This window comes from Barbus barbus, assembly GCF_936440315.1.
Source record: "Barbus barbus genome assembly, chromosome: 24".
Lineage (NCBI taxonomy): Eukaryota > Metazoa > Chordata > Actinopteri > Cypriniformes > Cyprinidae > Barbus > Barbus barbus.
The window spans coordinates 22,108,083-22,134,941 of NC_136752.1; the positions used below are offsets into that span (position 1 = coordinate 22,108,083).

The following is a 26,859-nucleotide window of genomic DNA, read 5'->3' on the forward strand; positions in this document are numbered from 1 at the left end:
ATTGCAAGTGTCAAAGCTAAGCAAAAGTGACTTATGCAATGTCATTTTTTCAGTGTTTCCTTTTTAATAAATTTGCAAAGTTGTGATAAATCATTATGGTGAGTAAGGTGTAGATTTGTGTGAAAAAAAAAAAAAAAAAAAGTAATTTAAAGCAGTTTAACATAACGCAACATAAAATGGAAAAAAAATGAAGGGGTATGAAGACTTTCTATAGGCACTGTATATTATGTACTTTTGTCATTTATTAAGTATATCTAAACAATTAAAACTCATAAATACACATTAAAAGCAAAGCTGAGTAACAAAGTTTTACTGAAATTGATCTAGAAGTAGTATTTAGTCTTGTGACTGGCAGATTTTAAAATAATAATAAAAAAATAAAAAAAACACGCACTTACTAATAAATATATATATATATATATATATTCAAAGATATCCTCTGAAAACAAGCCTTATAAATACTATTAATTTTACATATCACAACTAGGCACATTTCCATTATCCTTCAAATTACGCAAAAACACTCATATAAATCGCAAAAATGTTTTTACGCTCGCATGAGGTGGTTTTTCAGGCAATGCGAAAAAGGAATAATTCGCAAAACTGCAATGGAAACATCATATCATATGTCATATGATCAGTCTTCAATGTACTATAACCTCCAAGAAACACTTAATATGTGGCCACTCTCAAGTATAAGGGGCTTTGCCTGCCATTCATGCTTAGACAGTTTACACTGCACACATCTGCGGCGCAGTGTGGCTCTGATACGGCCACCAGAGTTGATCCTAGCCACTCTAGTCAATGCTTGTGTTTATACTGTATGAGGTGCGTCGCACAGGTTTCTGAAGCAGCTCTCTGCACTGCTTTTGTAAAGATACATGCACATGCCTCCTTCGATTAAATATAGCCAAAATCTGTCAAAATCAAATTCCATTGTCATGACTTATCGCGAGAGGAAAAAACTGAGTTTTTGTCGCATAACATCTGTTAATGGAAACGCGGTCATTTCATTTTTTTATTGACATTTATAAAATATCACCAAAGTTTTGCGCAAATCTGTAATGGAAACGTGCCTATTGTTTCACTCATCAGGCAAATTCATCTTGTTTTTATATCTTGTTTACATATGGAAAAAGAGAAAATACTCTAATAGATTTTTTTTTTAAAAACTGATTAATAGTCAATATTTTTAATTGAGCATTCCCAATTAAACCTGTTTTTACCTTTAGATCACCTTTTCCATCATCTAACACAAGGTTAAGCTTAATCTTTAAAATGCCAGTAAGGCTGTTAAATGTTTTTTTTTTTCATTTAGACAAACAAGATGAACAGTCATAACATGAACATAATCATCAATCAAAGTATTATTATCTGCGCATCTCAATTGTGAAAGAAAATGTCAACAACAGTCTACATTGTCAAGGTGATTATTTAGGTAGAAGACAAGGTCTTTTTCCCCACTGAGATTTCCCCGGCGTGAGAAATCACACGGCTTCAGCTAAGCCAGGGTATTGGAGGAGCTTAACCAACAGCAACTAAATTACCTAGCTGCTGCTGTCCCATCAGCACTACAAACAAACTTCACATCCTAGTCCTAAACCACAAACACCTGGCTGTCTGTGCCAGTGAGCAATCACGCTTTTGTTCACACATTCCTTGCGGTCATGTCAAGGTGGGAGATAACCAAAAAAACAAAAGCGAAGAAAGAGTAAAGTTTACGATAATTAAACTCCAATTACCCGTGGGAAAGATAAAAGGTCACATTTCTCATGTAAACTCTGCAGGCGGATTGTCTGGTTTGGACAGTTTGATTTCTCAGTGACAAACATGTTCATACATTACCTCACCAATACATCAATCAGCACATCCATCACGCCTCCATGTATATATAGTCCATGTTGCCAAGAGCTCTAGGGCCGTCTGCCTTGCAACAGAGATCCTCAGTCATGCTGGCAACAGCATTTATATAAAAACTCACCAAATCTCCCACAGTCCATGGCTCCAGTGTCAGGGTAACATCACCCTGGCATGTGACTCTGTTGCATATTACACTCGACTAAAATTAGCAGACGCATTCTAGGGGTTTGTAAAAAAGAACTTTTGATTCCCCTGGACTCCTCAGCAAACTCTCACATGTCACTTCGGGGGCCGGATGACACATGCGGCACATAAAACCAAACAAAATATATACATGATTGTCTTCAAAGGGGAATCGCCATTAGCTGAACTTGCTTTTACAACAGGATGACGCACAAAAGGGTCACAAACATTCCTATCAGGCCATGTAAACATACTACTCGATGTGATGCTCCAAAAATACAAACATATCAACTAAGAGTCTTAAAAAAGGGATGACTACATTGTTATTCCACCTGAGTCCGTGTTTAGACACAGGGTAGAAGACAGTGGATCACATTCTGGGATTGAGGCATGTGGTATTTGACGGGTATTAGCCCACCTGAGATCATGAATATGCTAAGAAAACACTGGCTGACATGATTTAGTAACAAGTCTGCCTAGCAACACTGAAATTCACTGTACAATCAGTATTTTACTTATGAATTTTTTTTTATGTGAATATGCCAAGAGAATTAATAAATAATGCCAAAGAGCTAAGAGCTAAATTGTTTAAAACAAATCAAGTGTTGTTTTTTTTTGCCCACCAGTGCATTAATTTTCTAAATTGCTTGACTGGTGGTTTTAAGAGTTATGCAAGTAAATGTGCGTCAAAAACAGTCAAGAAGGATTTTAAAGGTCAAAAATGCATAAATACTATTATTGGACAAACGTGAACAAACCTCAAAGCCCTTAAACACACACCAAAGGTTAATTGCATCTTGACTTCAGAGCTTCAGTAAAAGAGCTAATACAAGCACACGATGCAAATAAGTTCACTTAGAGAGCAGACTGAAGTTCACGCAGACTGAAGTTGGTTAGCTGGCTCTAATAGAACTTATTTAGCTCTACCGCAGCTGTACACAGCTTAATATTGACAATGTGAATTAAGGGAGAGCCAATTATGCTTTCCTGCTTTGGCTCAGTCACATGGGATCCTACTGCTGGCTGGTTAGTGCAGTTTAACACACTCCCCAAAATCACTGTCTCCATGCCAGGAACCTAAAGGCATTAGGAAAATCAGCAGAGACAGCATAGCACACGCACCAATGCCGGTGAGTAACGCTACTAATGTAACCGGTATTTGTCACATTACACAGTAGCTCAGCACATTCCACAAAAGTGCAGCTTTTTCTAAATAACTGCTTACCTCATCTCATTTCACACTTTTAACCCTGGCAAACATTTCTGATAATCAAACATACAGTCCGAAAATTACACCTTGCTTGTTTGTGTAAATGAAGCTGATCAAAAAGAAAAAAAATTATTTCCAGTCACGTCTGAGAAAGCCAATCATTCATACACACACACACAGTCAGGTCCATAAATATTGGGACATCGACACAATTCTAACATTTTTGGCTCTATACACCACCACAATGGATTTCAAATGAAACAAACAAGATGTGCTTTTAACTGCAGACTGTCAGCTTTAATTTGAGGGTATTTACATCCAAATCAGGTGAACGGTGTAGGAATTACAACAGTTTGCAACCCCCCAGGTTGGCTGGGGATCATCGATGAACAGCCATTTATAGGTTTCTCCAAAGATGTCTGATTGGTTCCAAGTCCCAGCTCTGGCTGGGCCACTAGAGGACATTCATAGAGTCGTCCCTAAGCCACTCCTGCATTGTCTTGGCTGTGTGCGTAGGGTGATTGTCATGTTGGAAGGTGAACTTTCAGCCAAGTCTGAGGTTCCGAGCGCTCTAAACCAGGTTTTCAATAAAGATATCTCTGTATTTAGCTGCATTCAGCTTTCCGTCATCTCTGATCACTTCCCAGTCCCTGCCGCTAAAAAACACCCCCACTGCACGATGCTTCCGCCACCATGCATGAGGTTCATCAGACCAGAGAATCTTTTTTTTTTTTTTTTTTTTTCTCATAGTCCGAGTTATTTGGGTGTATTTTTGCAAATTCCAATCAAGGTTTCATGTATCTTTACTGGGGAGAAGCTTGAGTTTAGTCACTTTGCCATCAAGCCCAGATTGGTGGAGTGTCGCAGTGATGTTTGTCCTTCTGTAAGTTTCTCCCATCTCCACATAAGATCATAGAGCTCAACCAGAGTGACCATCAGTGTCTTGATCACCTCTCTAACCAAGACCCTTCTCCTTCAATTTGCTTAGTTTGGCCAGGAGGCTAGATCTTGGAAGAGTCCTGATTGTTTCAAACTTCATCCATTAAGGATTATGGAGGCCAAATGCTCCTGTGAACCTTCAACACAGCAGATTTTTTTCTGTAGTCTTCCCCAGATCTGTCTCAACACAATCCTGTCTCAGTTTGCATATGTGCCATAGTATGTATCAGTTTAAAAATTGGGGGTCAGTCTTTAAATAACATATGATAAATGTTACAAAATATATCTATTTAAAAAAAAAAAAATTCTGTTCTTTTGAATTTTATATTCAAAGAATCCATGTCAGACCCTATGAAATGTTTAGTTTTATTCAGTTTTCTTTTTTATGGTTTCATTAAAATGTTAATAAAAAGCATCTCTAATTGATTTGATAAAAAATATATTATTTTATTTATTTTATTGTCTGTGTATTTATCTTACATAAATGTAGCTAGCTATGTTCGAAATTAATGTAACTACTGCTCAAAAGCGCAGCTTGACTTGAACTACCTTAAATTATGAATAGCTAGTGTCCCCAACACTGGCACAAAGTAGCGAAATGTAAGCCTAGTCTCTAATAAGGGAGAAAGTGGACAAATAAGGAAGGAAGAGAGGACCAAAGGAATCAGATGTGAGAAGAAAGCTGCAAGGCAGATGAGAAGAGGGAGAAATGAAAATCCCAAAGGCAAAACTCCTTCGTTGAAGGCTTCTCTCCCCCAAGGCATAAGGAGACGGGCAGACATTTCTCCATGTTCCCCAATCCCCACAGCTACTGTCTGTGGGGTCAGAGCGAGACTAAAATGAAAATCTCACAGTAAACAGCATTTTACATCATTCATTCAATGCTTTTTGGATTGCAACAGTCAGAGGACTTGGACTGCAAGGCTATCCGCACATCAGCAAAGTATGCATAATTAACATTGCTTTGCATAATTAACTGCCGTGCTATCAGGTAATTAATAGACAGTAATAAGGCCACAGAATCTGAAGCTTCCTGTGGTGATAACAGGAACCCAGAGCTGTGACAAGATAACTTCTCATAGCGAGATTAGTGAGACAAAGAACTGAAGGTCATGGAAAATGGCAACAGTCGCCATTTCTGCATAGCTTGAATAAATATTATTACACAAAATGCCTTTTCTTCTCAGAAACAAAAAGAGAGCTGAACTGTGGAAAATACAGCAAACTCTTTACTGGGGTGGTAAAATTTGAGGCTGGACAGTATGTTTACTTTATATGGAGCCCCTTAAGGGGACATGGTGGTGTAAAAAAAATTTGGGATGGGAGGAAAAGCAATTTTTCTAATTTTTTTCCTTTCTCTCGCAAAGATATTATCAAGCTCTCGTAATACCTGTTGAGTTCAGGCAAACTCTTCAAGTTTACTTTACAGCTTGTAGTGGTTCAATCAGCTATATACGTTCACAATGTAGCAGTTCATAGAGTTTTATTTTGAACTTTGACTTGAGTATAAAGAAATAAAGTCAGTGCTTACAGTTCAAGGTATGGTTTCGGGACATTCTAAAATGCTAAATGTGGCTTAAAGTAATAAAACAGTGACATTGGAGGCCCAAATGTGGCATTAATAAATACTACTAATACTAATAACAATTTTTATATTAATAACCTTATTCAAAATATAACTATTAATAAAGCAGAATAACCATGAACGCAACATGCTAATGCGCGTTAAGCTTTTTCTCCCCCATAGAAAACAGTTCCAGAAAACACTTAAGGTAGGCTAATGGACGAAGACGGTAAAATATAAAGACAAACTCTGGTACACAGTTTATTAATAATATATTGTGCACAGGAAAGCAGATGAGCCCAGAATATGAGTGGAATACGTAAAGTTTCACATGTTTTCTCCCCTGTAGAAAAACATTATAAACTCTTAACGAGGCTTAATGGATTACCGCATTGTTTGCCTGTACATAATATAAATTTTAAATAAAATATCAAATTTGGGCTTTTTATAAATCACTGTCTTCTTATATTAAGGCACGTTAATCGTGGTTTTCTAAGGGGAAGATAAAATAAAACTCTGAAACGCTACATCGTGGACGTACGGAGCTGTATGAACCACTGCAAGATGTAAAGTAAACAGGAAGTGTTTGATCGAACTCAAGTGGTTTTGCAAATATCTTTGCGAGAACACAAACGTTTTGCAATGAAACGCAAATATCTCTGCAAGAGAACGCAAAGTTGATTGAGGGAATGCAAAAGTTCTGCGAGAGAATGCAAAAAAATTTAAAAAATGTTTTTCCCTGCAACCAACATTTTCTCCCCATTTTATTTTATGAATTGTTAACGGTGTAAATTTCCACTTTATCTTCATTAACTGAAATAAACCTGAAAAAAAAAAACATATGCATTACACACAGAAATGCTACCTTAGCCAACAACTGAAATAAGTTAAAGTACTAAAATGACCAAAACTGAAGTAAAAAATAAAAAATAAAATAAACAAAATTAATAAAACTAAAATTAAAATTAAATTTAAAAAAATCTCAAATAAATAATTATATAGTTATAATTCTAAATTATCGCCGCTCAGAATTCAGTCAGTCTCACAAACTCTGCCAAAAATCAAACTGTGACATTCATATTTATTCTATACATCACTAAAACACCATTTTCCTATAATGAAAGCCTGACTGAATAGAATCCAACTTGCTGCAATGGATACAAACAATCCTTTCAAAAGCTTCCTTGCCTCAAACACACAGTGTGGGGTTAACAGAATGACCTTACTATTGTGATACACAGTAGAAAAGAGAACAGCTCAATATGCAACAGTTCAGGACTCACGGATGAGCCATATCTCAAAGAGACAAGCCGAGTCTGGTCCACAAAACAAAGCATCATCTGTTTCTAATAGGGAAAACGACTTCAGCAATGAACTGCCCTGACACGCTGAGAACATTGAGCTCAGTGTGGGGAATGACCCCCCGCTGTGACCGTGCCAGGGTCTCAGACAGCAGAGCAAAAAAGGCCGAAAGCAACACGTGTATGTACGCATGCACACGTAACCACTGCAGACAAATGGATTTCATGCAGACTGTTATACACAAGCAGAGGCACCTCCTCCTAAACCCAATCAGAGGTAACCCAGACTCTCACTCTCATAAACATGCATACCAAACAAAACCCCTGTGAGCGGACCCCATTTGCTAAATTACAATTAATTGAGCACAATAGGCTGAGTCTGGCTCCAAATGTGACCTCACTAACTGGGCAGAGAACAGAACACAATTACGTTCTGCAGAGCTCACTAGCACCAAACAAAAACAGTGAAAGACCATTTATTAATTAGACTTTAACAGATTTAAATAATGTCTAACATGGAATAAAAGCACAAAGTGCAGCGATCTTACAGTAAAGCAACAAGCCATGTGCGTTACAGTGTTGTTACCAGGGACATGGCCTGAGGTTACTGTGGTAACCGATGCACATCCTGGAACTTTTCAAATGGTGGTAATTTTAATATGATAACTAATCGTTCTGAAATAACAGTAATGACAAAACTACTATAATAATAATAATAATAATAATAATAATAATAATAATAATAATAATAATAACAACAACAACAACAACAACAACAACATTCCTAGACACTATAAAAATTGTTACACAATAATAATAATAATAATAATAATAATAATAGCATTTTATTAATTAATAAATTGATTTATTTGAACATGATTCAACCAAGAATCATTATAAATGATAACAATACAAATTTGTTATTATTATTATTATTATTTATTAGTGCTATCAAACAATTGTGATTAATCGCATCCAAAATAAAAGTTTTTATTTACATACTATATCGGTGTGCACGGTGTATATTTATTATGTATATATAAATACACACACATACAGTATATATATTGAAAATATTTACACACATTTACATGTATATATTTATATTCATAAAGTTTATTTTATATATATATATATATATATATATATATATATATATATATATATATATATATATATATATATATATATATATATATATATATATATATATATAAAAATAAATATATTTAATGTATAAACATAACATTTTTATTAAATATATACATGCATGGGTGTGTATTTATATACACATAATAAATATACACAGTACACACACATATACCATGTAAATAAAAACTTATTTTGGATGCGATTAATCGTTTGACAGCACTATTATTTATGTATGTTTAATCATTTTAATGGTTTAGAAATGTGGCACGCACTTTTTTATTTAATTAACTTTACTTTAAATTTTCATAAACTTTTATTTTACAGCATTGAACATGATTCACCCTAAAATCTCAAACTATAATTATTAATTTTTTAATACACTGTAAGGAGGATGATTCTGCAGAATTTCCTAAAGTACTTCCAAAATTATTCTTCAGAAGAATCCTGAGCATCACTATTGGAATGCTACATAAAAGTGCGGTAGAACCCAGTTCACACAATTCACACGTCATTAAGCTTCGCACGCTGATGTGAAAACAGCATTCTCACCTGCATCCTGAGAGTTCAGCACCTCCAGGGCATGCATCATGGCACTGGCAAATACATTGGCATCCTCTTTGCTGCCAAAGTTAAGGCCGTACACCTGCCGTGCATCTCGCCACTGGTGAAATGTTTGTGTGGCCTGGTTGTATTTCAGCCCCTTGGGAATGGCACAGTTTATTACCACCTGTTGACAAGAGAATAGCATATATTCAAATCAATGCTTGAAAATCATAGAATTTGAAATGCAAGCCCTAACTAAACTAAGAACAGCTCAGAAGACTGTAAAGCACTACATACTGTATCCTCATACAACCTAAGTATTGTAGTAGTCCATAAAACTCCACATGGTCTCAATGTGACATTGTATACAAATTGCTGCAGCTTTCATGTGAAGCATTAAAACAAATGTTTTTAAGCATATTAAAACCTCATCTGTACTGAAGAAAATAAAACCCATGTTTAGTATGGGCAACATATTCCGTTTATGCATAGACACTTTTTTCCTCATGAGATCAAACTGATAAAACAAGGTTTCAAATGTTTCAAGTAAAAATATCTGACTAAACCACCTCTCTACACAAAGGAGAAACATCTGCATTACTTAAAGATGACAGATAATGCTGGATTTCAGAGACAAAGACTTGCTCCCTAAAAGATTCTCAAGGATGAATGAGATTCAAAAAAAAAAAAAAAAAAAAAAAAAATGCTTGCAGCACCTCTATTCTTGTAGATAACAAAAAAAGTAAATGCATTTCTTCAGAACTTGCACAAAGGTTACTGAGGCCATCCTGGCACCAGACAGGTGTTACAGCAATAATACTACCTAGTTAATAGGGTAATCGCATATGGGTGGGAGATAGGCCCCTCAAAAACATGTCCTCAACAGGGTCAATCTTTCTTGAGCTTCTGTGGTAACTAGCTGTTTTCCCAGTCATTTCAATTTCTCATCCTTTGACATCAACGTAATTAACATGAGAAGTTCAACTAATTAGCAAGCTTTATAAAAGGAACTGTGAACTGTAAGCCATCCTGTCACAACTCGCAAGTGAAGAAAAATTCTCAGTTTTCTCAACATTAATGAAATTGAGCAGCAAGAATTAAGACAGGGGCATGGTCCTATATAAACAACTTTTCTGGGCAACTTTTCAATTGTTTTAGACCTGCAAGCCTTTAAGTGGTAGTTACTTCTACTAAATATAGTGTTTGTACACTACGTCACGACTTTACTTTAGTGTTTGTGTGTGTATATGCCAATGAATCATTTGCAGTAAATGGGTGCCATCAGAATGAGAATCCAAACTGCTGATAAAAACATCACAATAATCCACACAACTCCAGTCAAACAAGTACCATCTTGTGAAGTGAAAAACTGCATGTTTGTAATAAACAAATCCACAGATTAGAAATTTAACTAAAAACCATTGCTTCTGGCTGAAATACAAGTCCTCTATATCCATAATATTGCTTTCAATATTTTAACTCTCATTCTGACGGTACCCATTCACTGCAGAGCAGGGGGGTCACCAAACTCACTCACTCTCACATATATACACATATACATATACATATACATATACACATAACTATCTCTGTCCACCTATCTCCATCCAACTATCTCTCTGTCCTGTCCACCCACCTATCTCTGTCCACCTATCTATCTATCTATCTATCTATCTATCTCCACTCCAACCATTTACACAGAAAATACAAGCAATCATTACAAGCTCATTTTACTACAGAGTGTTGTTACTATAAATGTGTGTCTAATAAACGACTAGGCTAGTTACTGGCACACTTGCAAGTATAGATCTAAAGACATTAGTCAGTTATATATAGATGCCAAGGCTAAACATAAAAGGTTTGTTGACATTTTTTGTGCAGCACTTCAACGCTTTACTTATTTTGGTCACTAAACTGTCATGAATGGCTCATCAACAGATGCCAGTAAGATATTCTCCATCCTGTGATATCACTGTGATGACTACACCGTTCATGAATTATTAAAGTAACCAGGACTAAAATGGCCCAGGTACTCTCAGAAGCAGAAATAGGCTTTCCACGAAACACTGAATAACCATAAAAAAGCAATGAGTCATGTACAGTGTCACCACCCCCTCAGCATTTCTGCCATTTGTGTAGCAGGGCGCAACAACCACGGTCAGTGCTGAATAAAAGGTTACCTTTAAGTGCACATTACCTTGCACTTTATTAAAAGTGTAGAAACATCTCCTCACCTAAACAATAGAAGAGAAAAAGGTTTCTTTAACGGTTCATTTCTTCACAGGAAATGAACAGATAAAGAAAGAACCAGGCCAGACACTAATTAAATACATATGCAATATACAGCCTGACGTGAAACGCTCTAAATTTAGCACACAAAAGTGAGTTTCTATGCTTCTGAACAGAAAAGCAAAAACTCCTTCCAAAAAGGTTTCTTAAACATGCCTTGTCTGCCATTGGTTGAATAAACATATAACTCTGCTTAAAACTAACATCACTGGTTGGACCGTTATGCCAAGCTGTTTGAGATGCAAAAACCAGAGCAATGTTTAGGATTAGTTCACCCAAAAATAAAAACTTTCTGAAAATGTACTCACCCTCACACCATCCAAGATGTAGATGAGTTTGTTCTTTAAAACAGATTTGGAGAAATTAAACTTTACATCACTTAAGGATCATCTGTAGTGAATGGGTACCATCAGAATGAGAGTCATTGGTTGCAATATTAAAAGAAATATTATGGATAGAGGACTTGTATTTCAGCTAGAAGCAATGGCTTTTAGTTAAAAATATCTTATGGTTGGATTTGTTTAATACAAGCATGCAGTTTTTCACTTCATAAGATAACTGATGGACTGGATTCATGTGGTTTACTTGTGGATTATTGTGATGTTTTTATAAGCTGTTTGGTCTCTCGTTCTGACGGCACCCATTCACTGCAGCGGATCCATTGGTGAGCAAGCTATGTAAAGTCAAATTCCTTCAAATCTGTTGAGATGAAATAAATACATTCATCTACATCTTTGATCGCCTGAGGGAGAGTAAATTTTCAGCAACATTTTATTTTTGGGTGAACTATTCCTTTAAACTCAGTAATCTCTATTCATGAGAATCACCCTAAAAAATACTTCTAACCTACAAAACTACAATTCTCCTTAGAGACGTGTTTGGTGGGACAGAAGAAAGTGTTTAAAAAAACACATTTTACTGAATTAATAACTAATAGCCTTAGAAACAGCAATTTCATGTAAAAGTGTCCTAAATAAAAAGGAACAGCTACAAGTGCTAGACACTCAGACACTTCAACTCAGTAACAATACAGCTGAACACTTAATGTGTGCTGTTTAAAGACAAACACTAACACGGCCCTCAGTGAGTAACCTTCATAGAGAGATTGATTGGCTGCCTATTAGCATGGATATAATGGACTTGGTTATATCAGGATAAAGCATACAAATAAGTCATTGATGATGTCAGGAAATTTAAAGCAGACTTTGCAAGGACGGGGCAGCAGCAACTATACTTAGCATGAAAATCCAATTAATAATAAGCAACCACTGTTACTCATTTCAAATGCAAAGAGGTTGTTTTTGATGCACAGAACCTTGACATATTATGGGCATTGGGGAAAAACAGAAAAAAGAATTATCACTTTAAATTTAAGTTAAGCTCTATCAACCACATCTGTGGCATGATCGTTTGTAAAACAAGTGAAACATAAGAAATGCATGATCATCAGAAGTCTACATTTTCAAACTATTAAAAATAAACTGTGTAGTTCTTTGTTTATTCATGTTTTTACTGCACCTGATTGGAAATATAAAGCATGAGACTGCAGTCTATGAGGCTTTCATTTCTTTTCTTTATACCTTACTTGTACTAAATCAACCAAATCAATCAGAAGCTTATGGAAGGGTCATATTTAGTAGTTCACTGCATATAAAACTTCCTTAATTGTATGTACTGAAATATAAACCAGCAAATAAAATGGGGTCAGATTTTGATTCAGGAGTCATTTAAAAATAAAAAATTACAATGTTACAAAGTTTTTGATCTTGAATCAATCCCACATTAATATACCTCTCATGGAAAAGTTATTTTATCCATTCCACCAGACGGTATTCGTAATGTGGAAAAAGAGAATGCATTTAATTACTTTGCTAAATTAATTGTTGGCAACAAAAATGCATTACAAGCAATATTCAACATCAAAAGGAGGTTGCCGTTTTAAAGTTCAGGGGCAGTTAATGAAGTCTCTCTCACCACATACGGGAGTTCACAAAATATACAAAAAAAAAAAAACGAGGAAAGGTTAAAAGGTTGCTGAAGCAGCACATACTTGTGTGCATGCACATTTTGCAGACACTCTAAAGTAGACGTTTCGGCAACCTCATGAGCTTTTAAATACATCAATAAAAAGTACAGCCATTTTTGTTAGGGCAGAATGTTTTACTGCCACACCATGTTTCCTGAACACAAACATGGCGGTTTTATTTAAGATATATTAATAGCATTCAAATGCGGCCAGGGTTACAATTAATCTAAGCAAATGTCACTTCTTAACCACAAAACGTTCTTGAATAGCACAAATCATGAGATTTTAAGAAATTTGCTACCCTTTCCACGTAATGCAGTAACTAGACAATTCACACTTAATTCAGTATTATTAATACAGCATCAGAAAGATGCAGCAAGCGCATAAGTAGGGAGGAAAAGTGATGTGTATTTGGTTAAGAACACAATTTTTCTGAAATAAATGGTATTTTTAATGTTTTGATGACCTGTTTCCAACACTAAATTTCAGTTTGAACCATAAATCTTTAGATATTCAGACTCGGGTCAAGACTCTAGCTAGAAAAATAAGAAGCATTTTCTGCTATTCAAATCACATGCTAAGGCCAAGGTTACTCTGATGGAGTAAAACAACATTCCCAAATAGGAGTGAAGCATTGTTCAGTGCATATAGCCTTTTTCTTAAAGGAACAGTTCACACACACACAAAAAAAAAAAAAAAAAAAAACATACCCTCATTTCTTTCACAAAGTGAGAAAAGGACAAATAAAAAAAGGACAACAAAAAGCCCAAAGTATCAAAAATCGTAAAATACAGTCCATATGACTTGTGCACTATATTTCAGGTCTCCTGAAGTCATATGATGGCTTTGTCTGAGCAACAGACAGATTAATATAGGACATGAATCATATGGACCACTTACATTTTGAACACAAGCCTCATTCACTTTCATCATGATGAAAAAAAGTAGTGTAAATGCTCAAGAAAAATTTGCTGCAGAGTACATGGTGATGATTTTTATTTTTGTGTGAACTATTCCTTGAAACCCCACAATGAACCAATAAAAGGAAAGATGAATGTAATTTTCCAAAATGTAGCCAAGCATAACATTCTTGTAATCACAACAAAAACAGAAGCATTTCTCATGAGATGTTATTCTGTTTAAAGCATGCTGTGCTGATCTGTGAGCCACTCAAACCTCCCGTGTTCTGTGTCATGGGTCATCAAAGCACTGCAGTGAAAACAGACCCCTCTCTGCAGGAGAGGCCAACAAGGCCAAGCAGACAGAATCTCAGTTAAACCCACTGGATTGTGGACTGCCTTTACGACACTCAATATCTGACTCGATTCTAAAAGACATCTAACGGCACCATTTATCTGTGACAATATTCACAATAAAATTACAGCATCACATACCTTACTACAGATCAAATTAAAGGCAAAATTAAGGTCCAATTAATTAGTTTTTTTTTCCAAAGCCATCCTATTTTAAAACTGTGAAAGTCCACATTAAAAAGCAGTAAATGTGTCGCACTGCATTTTAAAAGCCTAAAAGTGATTTAAAAAATAAAAAATGTTTAATAAAATTTAGTATAAATTACATTTATAAACAAGTAAATATTTAAAAAGTAATACACTAAAGTTTTGGTTTAAAAAAAAAGTGAGTTTGCATCAATCTTTTTTGAGTTAAGACAGTTCATAATGAAATTAAACCATTTTTGATTACTCAATTACTCAGTCATTACTCAAATAAATAAGTTATTCCAACTAATGTCAAACTAAAAAAAACAAACTAATCTTATCTACTTCATTCCAATTAATCAGCTAGCACCTCATATGCAAAAACGTTCTGCGTTTAAGCACTATTAAGCATGTGAATTTAATGAAGTAAGGTATTACTTGTCAACAGCATTAGCACAGTTATTCCTCATATGGTCAATGTAGTTTAACAACTACGAGTTACACATTTTTTCTTTTAAAATCAATTACTCCAGTTTCCAACTCATTGACACCACAGCTCCCCTTTCTCTTACCTGGTGGTCCTGAATTTTACGGCCCACTACTCTGAAGGCGTTGTTGCCAGTGTGGTGATAGATGTGGACTCGACTAAATCCTGTGGATCCACCAGCCGGAACCCACTTCTTATTGGCGTCGTCATATACCATGACAGCAGCCCGCGCCTGACAGATACTCTGCTCACTGAAAAGAAAGAAAGACAGACATATGCATTAATGTATAAATAAAAACAAATTTGCCTTGAATAATCTTCAATGACTAAAACACTCATTCAACAAAACTCACACAATTCAATAATGTAATTGAAAAAATAAAATCCTATTTCCTCCTGTCTCTGGTCTAAAATGGCAATAAATATGGGAATCAGTGCATTAAATTCAATGAGAAGACATTTTAATGTTAATAATTACAGTAGTTAATCACAGAAAGCTTTAAACCATAGAGAAGTAACCATCCGTCATACGATACTGCAAGTACAGTACACCTTTATAGGTCATGCTTTCATTAAACAGTCACCCATTAAAATGTAAACACTGGAAATCATTTTCCCTGTCTCTCCACTCACTTTGCACTATAGAGCAACTATAACACTAAATTATTTACAATGACTTCCAACCTCCCACTGCATTAATAGAATAGGAAGAAACCCACTGAAAGGTGCTAACATATTCTTCCCTTGTCACGTGATCACATGGAAGCAACACTTAACACAGGCGGAAAAAGGCGAAAACGAGAAAGTGGAAAAACAACTGACAATGTTTTGGCCATATTTCATTCAATAAATCTGTTCTACTTGTAATGCATCTGTGCCACTTCCATATTTTGCGAAAAAGAAAACGAGACAAAGAAATGAAAGCTAGAATTTATGTCATAGTTTACAACCAGCTGCATTTCGTTGGTTGCTTGGCTTCTTTGCACCAAGTAGTTTCTGGTCTTTCCGTTTGAAACACTGTAAAACTAGCGCCAATGTCCCTAGTACTTGATTTACACTAACATAAATTGTCACTAAATATTCCCATACAAAATAATAATCATGAAGAAGCAATCCAGAATATACACTGACAGACTGTCAAGTGTTTTGTTTTTCTCTGAAATCAATCTGAGGACTGAGATGAGATCCCGGGATCATCCACCCAGCAGATAAGGGCTAATCTAACAGGATTGTCTGCGGAGACCAATCCCTGCACTTTAATTAAGGAACAGGCATGCAGGAGTGGGCCGAGAGGGCTCTCCGGTGCTCTATGTCATATTACAGTGTAATTGATGGCAGACAGTCAGAAAGCTAATGGCTTGCACAGGACAACCGGCCAAGAGGAGAGAGACATGACACATCCTAAAAAACAACAACTCTTAACAAACCTATGACTCAAACCGAAAACATTTACATCCCCAAACTGAAGTACTGAAGATTTCAGTCTCACAGTCCGACTACAGACAGTCCACCAATCGTGTTTATATAGTTGTTCTAATTTGGCAATAAAACATCTTAGTAATCTTCAAAAAACAATGTATCCCCACAGTTTCATTTCAGAGGTGCAAATAAATTCAGAGGGAGACCAGCACAAGAGGTTCTGTGATGAAAGAAAAACTTCACTTGATGGAATAATGCACATACCCAAATTATGGCTGCTATGCAATTGCATTTTCTCATTAATCGTAGGATTAATAAGCCATTTAGGGAATTTGTCAAAATAAAAAGCTCAGCTGGGCTGGAATTGGATGGAAATAAAAAAGCAGCTTAACAAACTAAACTACTGGTGGGGGTGTAATTATCGATTACGTCAAGTACAAAATATTTCATCTTTATCAACCCTTACATTTGTCTACAAAGCTGCCGTGAACAATGGTAATAATTATATTAATATTAATTCGCAAACAATTGTCTGAATCACTGTTGCACATCAAGTGTTTGACATTTGGATCAAAGCTGAACTGAAAAACTGTTTGGTTAATGCTTAAAGGAATTAATTTGACTGTAAAAAAGCATTATGACAAAGTGTGATCAAAAACCCTCTGATATAAAAAACATCCAAAGCACAGCAGCAATGCAATCATGAAACATTTTCATTCCCTCGTAGCTTTAACATCTCAATAGCTAAAAAATACGACATCAGAGAGCTTCGTGCTGAGGCTGCAGTGACGCGAGAGCAAACGCTGCCTGCAAAATGCTCTGGGGAAGAGCATGGTAAACCAAGATCTGATTATGCAACCCAGCGCCCACAACATCAGGAGAAATAATCATCAACCTTCTCCACAGCTCAAAGTAATGTCCTCGATGACAGCGCCATTGTCTCTGGCCATGTAAAGCACTCATTCACAAATAAACTACACAAGTTAAGATGAAGGGATGCTTGTTGCAGCATGTGTGATAACAGCAGTGCATCTATAAAGAAGGATGCAGAATCTGCCTGCTGACAGTCATTCTGCCAAAATAAATTATGCGACATTGTGAATATCATAATTTTAATGCGGATTTTATTCAGGTGTCAAGTCACCAGACTAGTTTTACAAACCTTCATTGTCTCAATTCAAACCATCTAATTAAACCAACTGCCACTCAACAAAATGCTAGCATTGGCACTCAGAAATGTTTACAGGAACAATTTTTATGCATTCTTTTAATACAAATTAATCTAGTTGTTTAATCTATATTGTTGATGCATACTAATTAAAGATAAAAATATATATATTTTGTGAATTAAATTAATTTAATTAAAATTTGTGGAAAACATGACTTTGTCTGGCAATAATCGGTATTTGGCTAAAATTTAGTAAAAACTGATTTTAAAATAAAAGCATCCATTTAGTCAATTTCAAATTACGCAATATCATTCTATATAATTCACGAGTACCTGTAGGCTATTTGTGAATTATACATGGATCTCTGTGTTGGCGCATGATGAACTAGCCCTGAAGGTTTGACATGAATCATGCATGTCACAAAGGCCAACTCCAACAAGCTCACACTTTAACACCTAGTTCGTTTACACAGCTCAAATTGTCTAACACTATAACTCAACAAGCTGCCATCTCTAAGCCACATCACAAATCCACTGAGACTCTAGCAAACAAGAAATCAAACCTCCTTACAAGTCAAGTGGACTCATTGGCCTCAGGTCCAGGAATCTACAGCAATCCTGCTCAGAATCCAAGGGATTTGAGGTGTTGTTGAGATCTTGCACAAAGAATATCAAAAAAAGAATGAAATACAGACAAACAGTGAGAAAGTCTCAGTCATAGTTACCACTTTAATATGACAGTATCAAAATATAACCCAACAGAGAAAACCACAATGTGTTTCACACAATGAAGGAAAACTGATACAGATCTTGAAGCACAAAGCATCATAGAACATGCTGTAAATCTTCAAGGTTGAATTGCTGGGAAATGTGCCCTCTAAACTTACATAGACAATGCTGCAAAAGAAACAGAAGCCCACAAACAAGGGATACAATTTAGTCTTCTTTGAAACCATGTTTTCCAAGGTAGTGAAGAGCGCAGTCATTTGGGTCAGTGAGTCAATTCAGTGAGAAACAAAGGTATTTTCATGGAGAGCAATGTGGTGTTTCTAAGTGAGGCTAGAAATGCAATGTCCCAGGCCCTGTGACAAAAGAAGCCCATTAAATACCCTCTATGGTATAAACTACTCACTGGACCTGGCCAAGTAGTCAGATTCACAAAACAAAGAACTCTTATGAAATGATTATTTTAGTGAATCAAAAAAAGAGCACAAAATTTCAGCAAATTCTCCAAACAGAAATCCAAAAGTTCCTGGATGATCTCTTACAGAATCAAATCCAATGTAAACTGGAATGGAACCAAATCAAGAGTTTGCAAGTCAGAATTTAATAAAAGTGGGAAATCTGTATAGATACCCATCCTTATTTTTCATCTCATCGGTCATTGGTCGGTTAAACATTATTGGGGTGGTGATGGCGCAGTGGATAAGACACATGCCTTTGGTGTGAGAGACCCGGGTTCGAATCCACTGTGAGACACCAATGTGTCCCTGAGCAAGACACTTAACCCCTAGTTGCTCCAGAGGCGTGCGACCTCTGACATATATAGCAATTGTAAGTCGCTTTGGATAAAAGCGTCAGCTAAATGAATAAATGTAAATGTAAAATGTAAATGTAAACAGATACTCCCACTTTAAACACATGCCTTTGGTTGGGCCAATACGTTGAAGGATACTATGAGTACGTTTGCTTGTATTTACCTCTGCTTATTAAAGCTGAGATACGAGAAAGCACTTCAACAATGAATAAATAAATAAATTAATTAATAATAATAAATAACAACAACAATAACAGCAAAACGAACCAAATAATCAATGGCAACAAAGTATAAATGTCTCCACTTGAGCGATTCTACAAATCCCTAAGAGGGCCACAGACTTAAAATAACACTTCTGCTGCGCTTTACCTACTCAACTAGCCACAGGTGCGTGAGAAAGAGCAGACAGGAGCTATTTTAAACCATACTCCTGTAACAGAGATGGCTCAGGCTGAGAGCTGACTGCTCACAGGGAGCTCGAGGGTCCACGGCATGGTGTAGGCGTTGCAGGGAGCTGGAAATAGGCTCCGACTCCCACTGTGAGAAGCATACAGTATCACAGCCACAAGGTGAAATCAGCATACAGTGACAAATAACTGAAATCCTGAACATTGTCTACAAAATGAGATCATGGTGAAACTGGCAAGGTGTGACCAAAATACATGCATATAATACGAGTTATAAATAACTTCATGTGACATACATTAGCATTCAAAACATTGGGGTGAGTAAGATTTAATAGATTTTGATGCTTATCATAATGCGTATCATATGCTTACACTGCTGCATTTATTTGATGAAAAAATATAATAAAACAGTAATACTTGTGAAATAGTATTACCATTTAAAATATTGTAAAAGGTCATTAATTCCTGGGATAGCAATGCTGAATTTTCAGCAGCCATTACTGTAGTCTTCTGTCACATGATTCTTCATGAAATCATTCTAATATGCTGATTTGGTGCTCAAGAAATTATCATCAATGTTGAAAATAGTTATGCATCTTAATAATTTGTGGAAAGTGATATTTTTTTCCAGAATCTAATGAACAGAAACTTAGAAAGAACATTTGAAATGTATTTTTGTATCCACAAAAGAGTCTTTATGGTCACTTTTGATCAATTTAATAGAGGATAAAAGTATAATTTCTATATATTATTTAAAATAATATTCACAACAACAAACTTTTGAACAACACTGTATATAGTTGGCAGATGGCCATCTGACATTTAAAGTAATAGTACAATCAAAAATAAAAATTGTTTCATGTTGTTTCAAACCCCACTATGTTTTAAAAAAAAAAAAATCAAAAGATCCAAGTCAAGTCACCTTTATTTATATAAAGCCACCAAAAACTCTGTATAACTTCTGAGGCCTTATGACAGCTTTAGATAACACTTTTTTTAAGGTTACCATTTTACGCACGTTACCATTACCTACTATTATAATAACAATTTATTATACATAATTACATGCAAGTAACCCTAACCCAAACCCTAATCCTAACCATACAGTATACATGTAGTAAATTAATATTACTCAGTACTTAAAATAAAGTGTAGCCAGACATTATTTCAAGGGATTATTCATTAATAATATTCACACTCAATATTCTTCAAAACTGTCATTGTGTTCCATGGAAAAAAAAAACATGTATAAAACAACAATTAAGCAATTTTTGACAAATTTTTAGTTTACAGCTGAACCAGATTCCTTTAATTAGAAGAATGGACAAAAACTTTTGAGGATTAGTCTGTCTAACCGAATAATTCTGAATATTACTCTTCCTGTATGACTATATAGGAGGCGTTTGGAAGGGGAGGATGTCGAACTCATTATATGAAGCAGCATGTCAACTGATTCAGCACTTGTATCTGTTTTCCTGTGCATTTCATTTCCTCCATTTTGAGGAGGATATTTCATTATGTATTCCACACAACTGTCCGTGATACAATCTTCATGTCAATTCAAAAGATTTTAGACTCCGTAGTGATCACGCACTAGTGTCGAGAGAGACATCCTCATAAGTCACAATCCCTCGTTGGTGGGTTTTTTTTGGCTCTCTTTTGGTCTTTTTTTAGACTGAGGAATTAAAGCCATCACCTTAGCAACACTGTGTACGTGGGTGGGTTTTATGTGTAGCTTCTACATAATACTGGGAAAAAAGATTCTGTATGAGAAAAGGGGAGAAAAAAGACAGAGCCATTCAGGCTTCTCTTTCGCTTGCTCTATAACATAAGCTCTGAGCACATGATCAGCGCTAAATAGACAGTAAACTGGTCTATCCAGAGACTATCCCAAAAATACTAAATGGATGTTAATACTCTCAACCCGGCGTTCACCGTTCACCTTGGCATCCTTACTATGATCCATTCCAGTTAACGACAGCAACTGCTTCCTTCCAGAGTTGAGATGGAGAGTCCCTGAGCTGCCAACACCTCACCTCCTCCACAGAAACCGCAAAAACTGGCTTAAAATACACTCCACTCACAAACCATGAGTCACGCAGAACACCCGTTTCGGTGGATGCCAGTGCAGATTCATTCATGCCATGCTTTGCAGGACAATGGGAGACATCATCACTGTATAAACAGCTCTGGTGACATCCTCTGCATGGGCAGCTATTTGTGAGAAGAGTCTGCTTTTAAGCCACTGGCAAAGGGACAAGAACACACTTAAAAAGGACGGAAACCGATGTGAGCAGACAGTACTAATACCGTTTTAATTCACACATTTTTGAGTATGGACAAAATGAGCAATACGAAAGCGGAGCAATAAAAGTCAGCACCAGCAGATACAAGAATGTGCCAACTATTTATTAAAATATAGAAAAATGTATCATTCATTTTAGTAAACCAATTAAGACTTTTTAGTATTTTTGTCTGGATATCATACTATTTTTTATTTGTATTACATAATTTACTCTGATAAAACATCACATATATTAATTTACTTAAAAACAATGCAATTGTTATACATTAATACAATTTTATTATTAATAATCTATATGAAGTGATGATTTTCATTTATGTATTTTTATATAACTTATACATAATCTATCATTTATATAAATATATTTTATAATATTAAATAATTATAAATGTATAAATATATATATAAAAATATTAAATATTTTATAGTGAAAATGTTAAACTTAATTATATAATAATTTAAATGACCATACATACACACACACACATATACACATACACATACACACACACACATATATACATTATATATATACACACACACACACATACACATACATACACACACACACACGTGAATTTTTCACACACACATGTGTTATAATCTTATAAATTTATATATTTAATTTATAATAATATAACATTTATATTTCAAGCCTATATAATGTTTCCGAGAAAAATAAAATAAAACATTTTTGCTGAAAATATAGGAATCATCTCTAATTAATTTCTAATTGGAAATGTTGCTAGGTTATATGCTGTCTTATTTCTCAGTGAATTATGACCTTTCCTCCCCTCTAAGACAGGCTGAGGAAACCACAAAGCACTTTTCTACAATTAAAAAGGTAGACACAGACCTTGTCATTGTGGGAAATTAGTGTTTTGAATGTTTAAGTCAGAGAATGTTGAACTGAGGCTGTAATACTTTAGACGGCAAAACACTTCAGAGAAAGCTCTGTTCTACCCGATTCACGGCATACCAATATCTACTGTAGGACAAATTTGTGCCTTTTTCCTTCAGACATCCTTGTTTGACTGGCCACTAAAAAACAGCAGCAAAATACTGCTATCCTAAATACATTTTCACTTTGACAGCTGCCATCTGTCATCTTTATCTAAGCAGTGTGTCGGGCATAATCCACACAGTATGACATGTAGGACATTCATGGTTGTGTAGTAAAGCCAGATGGATAGCTTTACGAAGTCTAAGAAATATTGGTTTCCTCTTTTTAATCATAAGGAATTTTTACTCTAACTAGGTTTCCATCAACAATTTGAACTCAAGCTGACAATAATTATGGTGACCTTTAAGAGCATCATGGAAACCACAAGTTCGAATCACTGAATAGTTTAAAGGAACACTCCACTATTTTTGAAAATGGGCTCATTTTCAAGAGTTAAACAGTTGAGTTTTACCGTTTTCATTCAGCCGATCTCCGGGTCTGGCGGTAGCACTTTTAGTGTAGCTTAGCATAGATCATTGAATTTGATTAGACCGTTAGCATCTCGCTCAAAAATGACCAAAGAGTTTTGATATTCTTCCTATTTGAAAATGAGCTATTTTCCTATTTGAAAAATGTTCAAAAATAGTGGAGTGTTCCTTTAAGTTAAACCAAGCCAACAGTGCCCTCTGAAACCATATGTGACCCTGGACCACAAAACCAGTCTTAAGTCACACGGGTATATTTTGTAGCAAGAGTCAACAATACATTGTATGGGTCAAAATGATAGATTTTTCTTTTATGCCAAAAATCATTATGATATTAACTATAGATCATGTTCCATTAATATATATTTTGTAAATTTCCTACCGTAAATATCAAAACTATTTTTGATTAGTAATATGCATTGCTAAGAACTTCATTTGGACAACTTTAAATGCGATTCTCAATATTTTTTATTTTATTTGTTTTTTTTTTCACCCTCAGATTCCAGATTTTCAAATAGATGCATCTTGGCCAAATATTGTCCTAATCTAACAAACCATACATCAATGGAAAGCTTTCATACGATATATAAATCTCAATAAAATTCTCAAAAAACTGACTCATATGACTGGTTTTGTTGTCCAGGGTCACATATTCCATATTTTCTATATACGAATAGAAAATGTTTATTTTACATAATGCATTGGTAGCCTATATAATAATAGTAATACATTATTTAAATAAATATGTATATGTAACACATTTTTGTTTGCATTTACAGTGTTGCCATATGCAAAAATTAGCATTCACAACTCATAAAAATTGTCTTATTTGATATTTGCAAAGAAATTTTTTATGAGTTGGGTATGCTAGTTGAGTTAAAACTTGTGGCAACACTCCACTTTAAACACAGAAAAACAACAACATGTATATAAAGTTTACATATTTAAGAAATTTATTTATATTAAAATGTTATAATTATTACTACCATTTACTATACATTTTATTATTATTACTATATCAATATCTAAAAATACATAAACTATATATCCACATACATGTTGTTGTTTGCATTTAAAGTGGAGTGAATGTTTCCAATGAATTAACCAAAAATACAAATCTTAAGAATGAGCAGTCTCAACTCATAAAACAGGTCCAGCATGACAGGTTTTACTCAGAACAGTATTGCAAAACATCAACATCAGCTAAACAAAGAATTTCAAAGAATCTTCTCATTCCAGTGAAAACTACCGCCAATACCTCACCATCAGAATGACCCGAGGCTCTCTGAAAACCAGGTTTGTACTGTGTTTATATACACAAGGCAATTCACTTTTAACAAAGTAGCAGGAGAGTGTTGACGGCAACCTGTTTTGCCTCCACTGAGCTGCTATTCATACCCGGAACACAGTGACTTCTCACACCAAACCTTTAGAGTGCATGGAGGTTCCCCTTAAGAATGTCATAAATGACATTTGTTAGACACGACAGCGAGTGGCAGCATGGTTTATAAAAACAGCCCATTCATTGCAGCTAAATGGGGAAACACCTTCCCTCCCAGGACTTTCAAGCACTTATTGGAAGTGAGAAACCCAATTTAAATTGGTTGAGATGAGAAAACGAGGACAATCAGTAAAACGAGGACAAAAATTAACTTTGATACGGTCTGTAGGGCAATATTTGTGCGTTGGGATAAACTAGCCATCAAAGTTTAAAGAGTGAATTTGCAGTGCACAAATGTTGGTAGCCTGTCACCGGTTTTATAGGCCAATTTGTGCATCTCCCATCCATTCCACAGGGAGCTATTAGAGCAAATGAAACTAATCTTACTAAAAACATTTTCCAACACACTTCCTAAAGCAGCTCACATCCTCCATAATTACAACAGAGCATTGCTTTATTAAACCCATAATCCCAGACAGCCAACGAAACCGACGTGAACCTAAACAATGCATTTCCACGATATCTTTGAGCTACATCAAAGATGCAACAGTTGCTCGTATCAGGAAAACAAACCCACGAAGCCCGTGTGCGTACGTACCGATGGGCTTCCATTTTCGAAGACAAGGCGCATCTTTCATTCAGTATGAAGCCGGACACCTTGCATTGTGCTGCAGACTGGACCTGCATGACTTCCCCCGGCTCCGACGCTGCAGATTCGATCCCGATCACACTCGCCTATTCATCGCGTTCCCCCTATTCTGAATGCATCGGTGATTCATTATTTAGAGACGGGCTCAAGTCAGCGGTGCTTCTCCATGCCGCTCGCGTACACAATCCCGCTTTTCACAGTGCTGGACGGTAACCTGGCAACAGGCATCTGAGCGCTCACAGTTGTTAAAGGAGATCACGTTTGGGAAGATGAAATTGCTACGCTGTGTTAATACTGCTCAACTGAGCAGGCTTTTTCCCGCCCTGCCCTCTCTCTTTCTCACTCTCTCTCTCTCCCTCCCTCACTCTGGTCTTTCCTACCCCCACCCCTCCTCTCTTTATTGTGTGCTGCTCTGTTTCAATAGTGATTTATCTTTGCTGGCTAAGCTTTGTGTTGAAGCAGCATGTGCATGCAGGCATCTTTGCAGAATGAGGTAAACATTATTTCAAATGCATGATCTACAGAATGCTAAATATTTAATGATTGAGAGGTAGCCTTGAGGTAATCGACAAGGAGAAAACTCTTATTTTTGGCCTTGTGTGACCTCTCAGTTCACAAACGTACTTTAAGTATTTACGTAAAATGTGAGTGCTTAGACGGCAAAAACCGCCGTACTGAAGGGGGCGCTAGAGTTACAGTGTCCTTAAAACAGAGGTGTTAGGATTAAAGCAAGTTACAATATTGACTTCTATTTGATCAGCTGACATTTTCAAAACTACCAGAACAAAATTGTTGAAAAAAAATATATATTTAATAGCGATACTAATCACAATATTTCACACCAGGAAATGAATTCCACATTGTTAGACCTCAAGAATAATTTAATAAACTCCACAAAGCTATTTTTAATTGAAGACATCATGAAATCAGTTTTATTTTTTTCAGAATTCTGTTTTTTCCATTTTATTTATTGTTTTTTACATGTATTATTATTATTATTATGAGATTTATAGAGGAGCGTGTCTCGCTGCAGCCTACAAGATCCAGGGGGCGTGGTTGGATCCAGATCCAATTCCTCCCACCTGACATATACCTAAAGCTCCCCATCTCCACCCCCTGATCCCTAAACCCACCCCATCTCCACCCCTAAACCTACCAATCTACACCCCCTAGATGTGGATCCAACCACGCCCCCTGGATCTTGTGGACTGCAGCGAGCCCTACTTGGATTTATACTTCACTATACAATACTAATACAGTTCTATAAATTTTAAAGGTACAGTGTACCCAAAAATGAAAATTCAGTAATTACTCACCCTCATGTCATTCCAAACCTGTAAGACCTACGTTCATCTTCGGAACACAAATTAAGATATTTTTGATATTATATTTGATGAGCTCTCTGACCCTCCATAGACAGCAAGGGTACTACCACAGACAGTCAAGGCAGAGAAAGATAGGAAGGACATCGTTAAACTAGTCCATGTGATGTCAGTGGTTCAACCATAATTT

The 26,859-nt window shown here is 35.7% G+C and overlaps 1 protein-coding gene across 6 annotated transcripts in view; it reads right to left on the reverse strand.

Annotated features, from left to right (window-relative positions):
- enah (ENAH actin regulator) overlaps positions 1-26,859 on the reverse strand; it is a 90,374-nt gene that overhangs the window by 37,972 nt on the left and 25,543 nt on the right. For 5 of the 6 annotated variants that reach the window (XM_079375549.1, XM_079375548.1, XM_079375550.1 and 2 more), the window contains exons 2-3: positions 15,079-15,244; positions 8,759-8,936 (exon numbers count right to left, since the gene is read on the reverse strand). In XM_079375549.1, the coding sequence (XP_079231675.1) occupies positions 8,759-8,936; positions 15,079-15,244 (344 nt within the window). Of the gene's footprint in view, positions 1-8,758; positions 8,937-15,078; positions 15,245-18,151; positions 18,237-26,859 lie in introns of all 6 variants that reach the window. The other variant, XM_079375547.1, reaches the window with a different exon arrangement.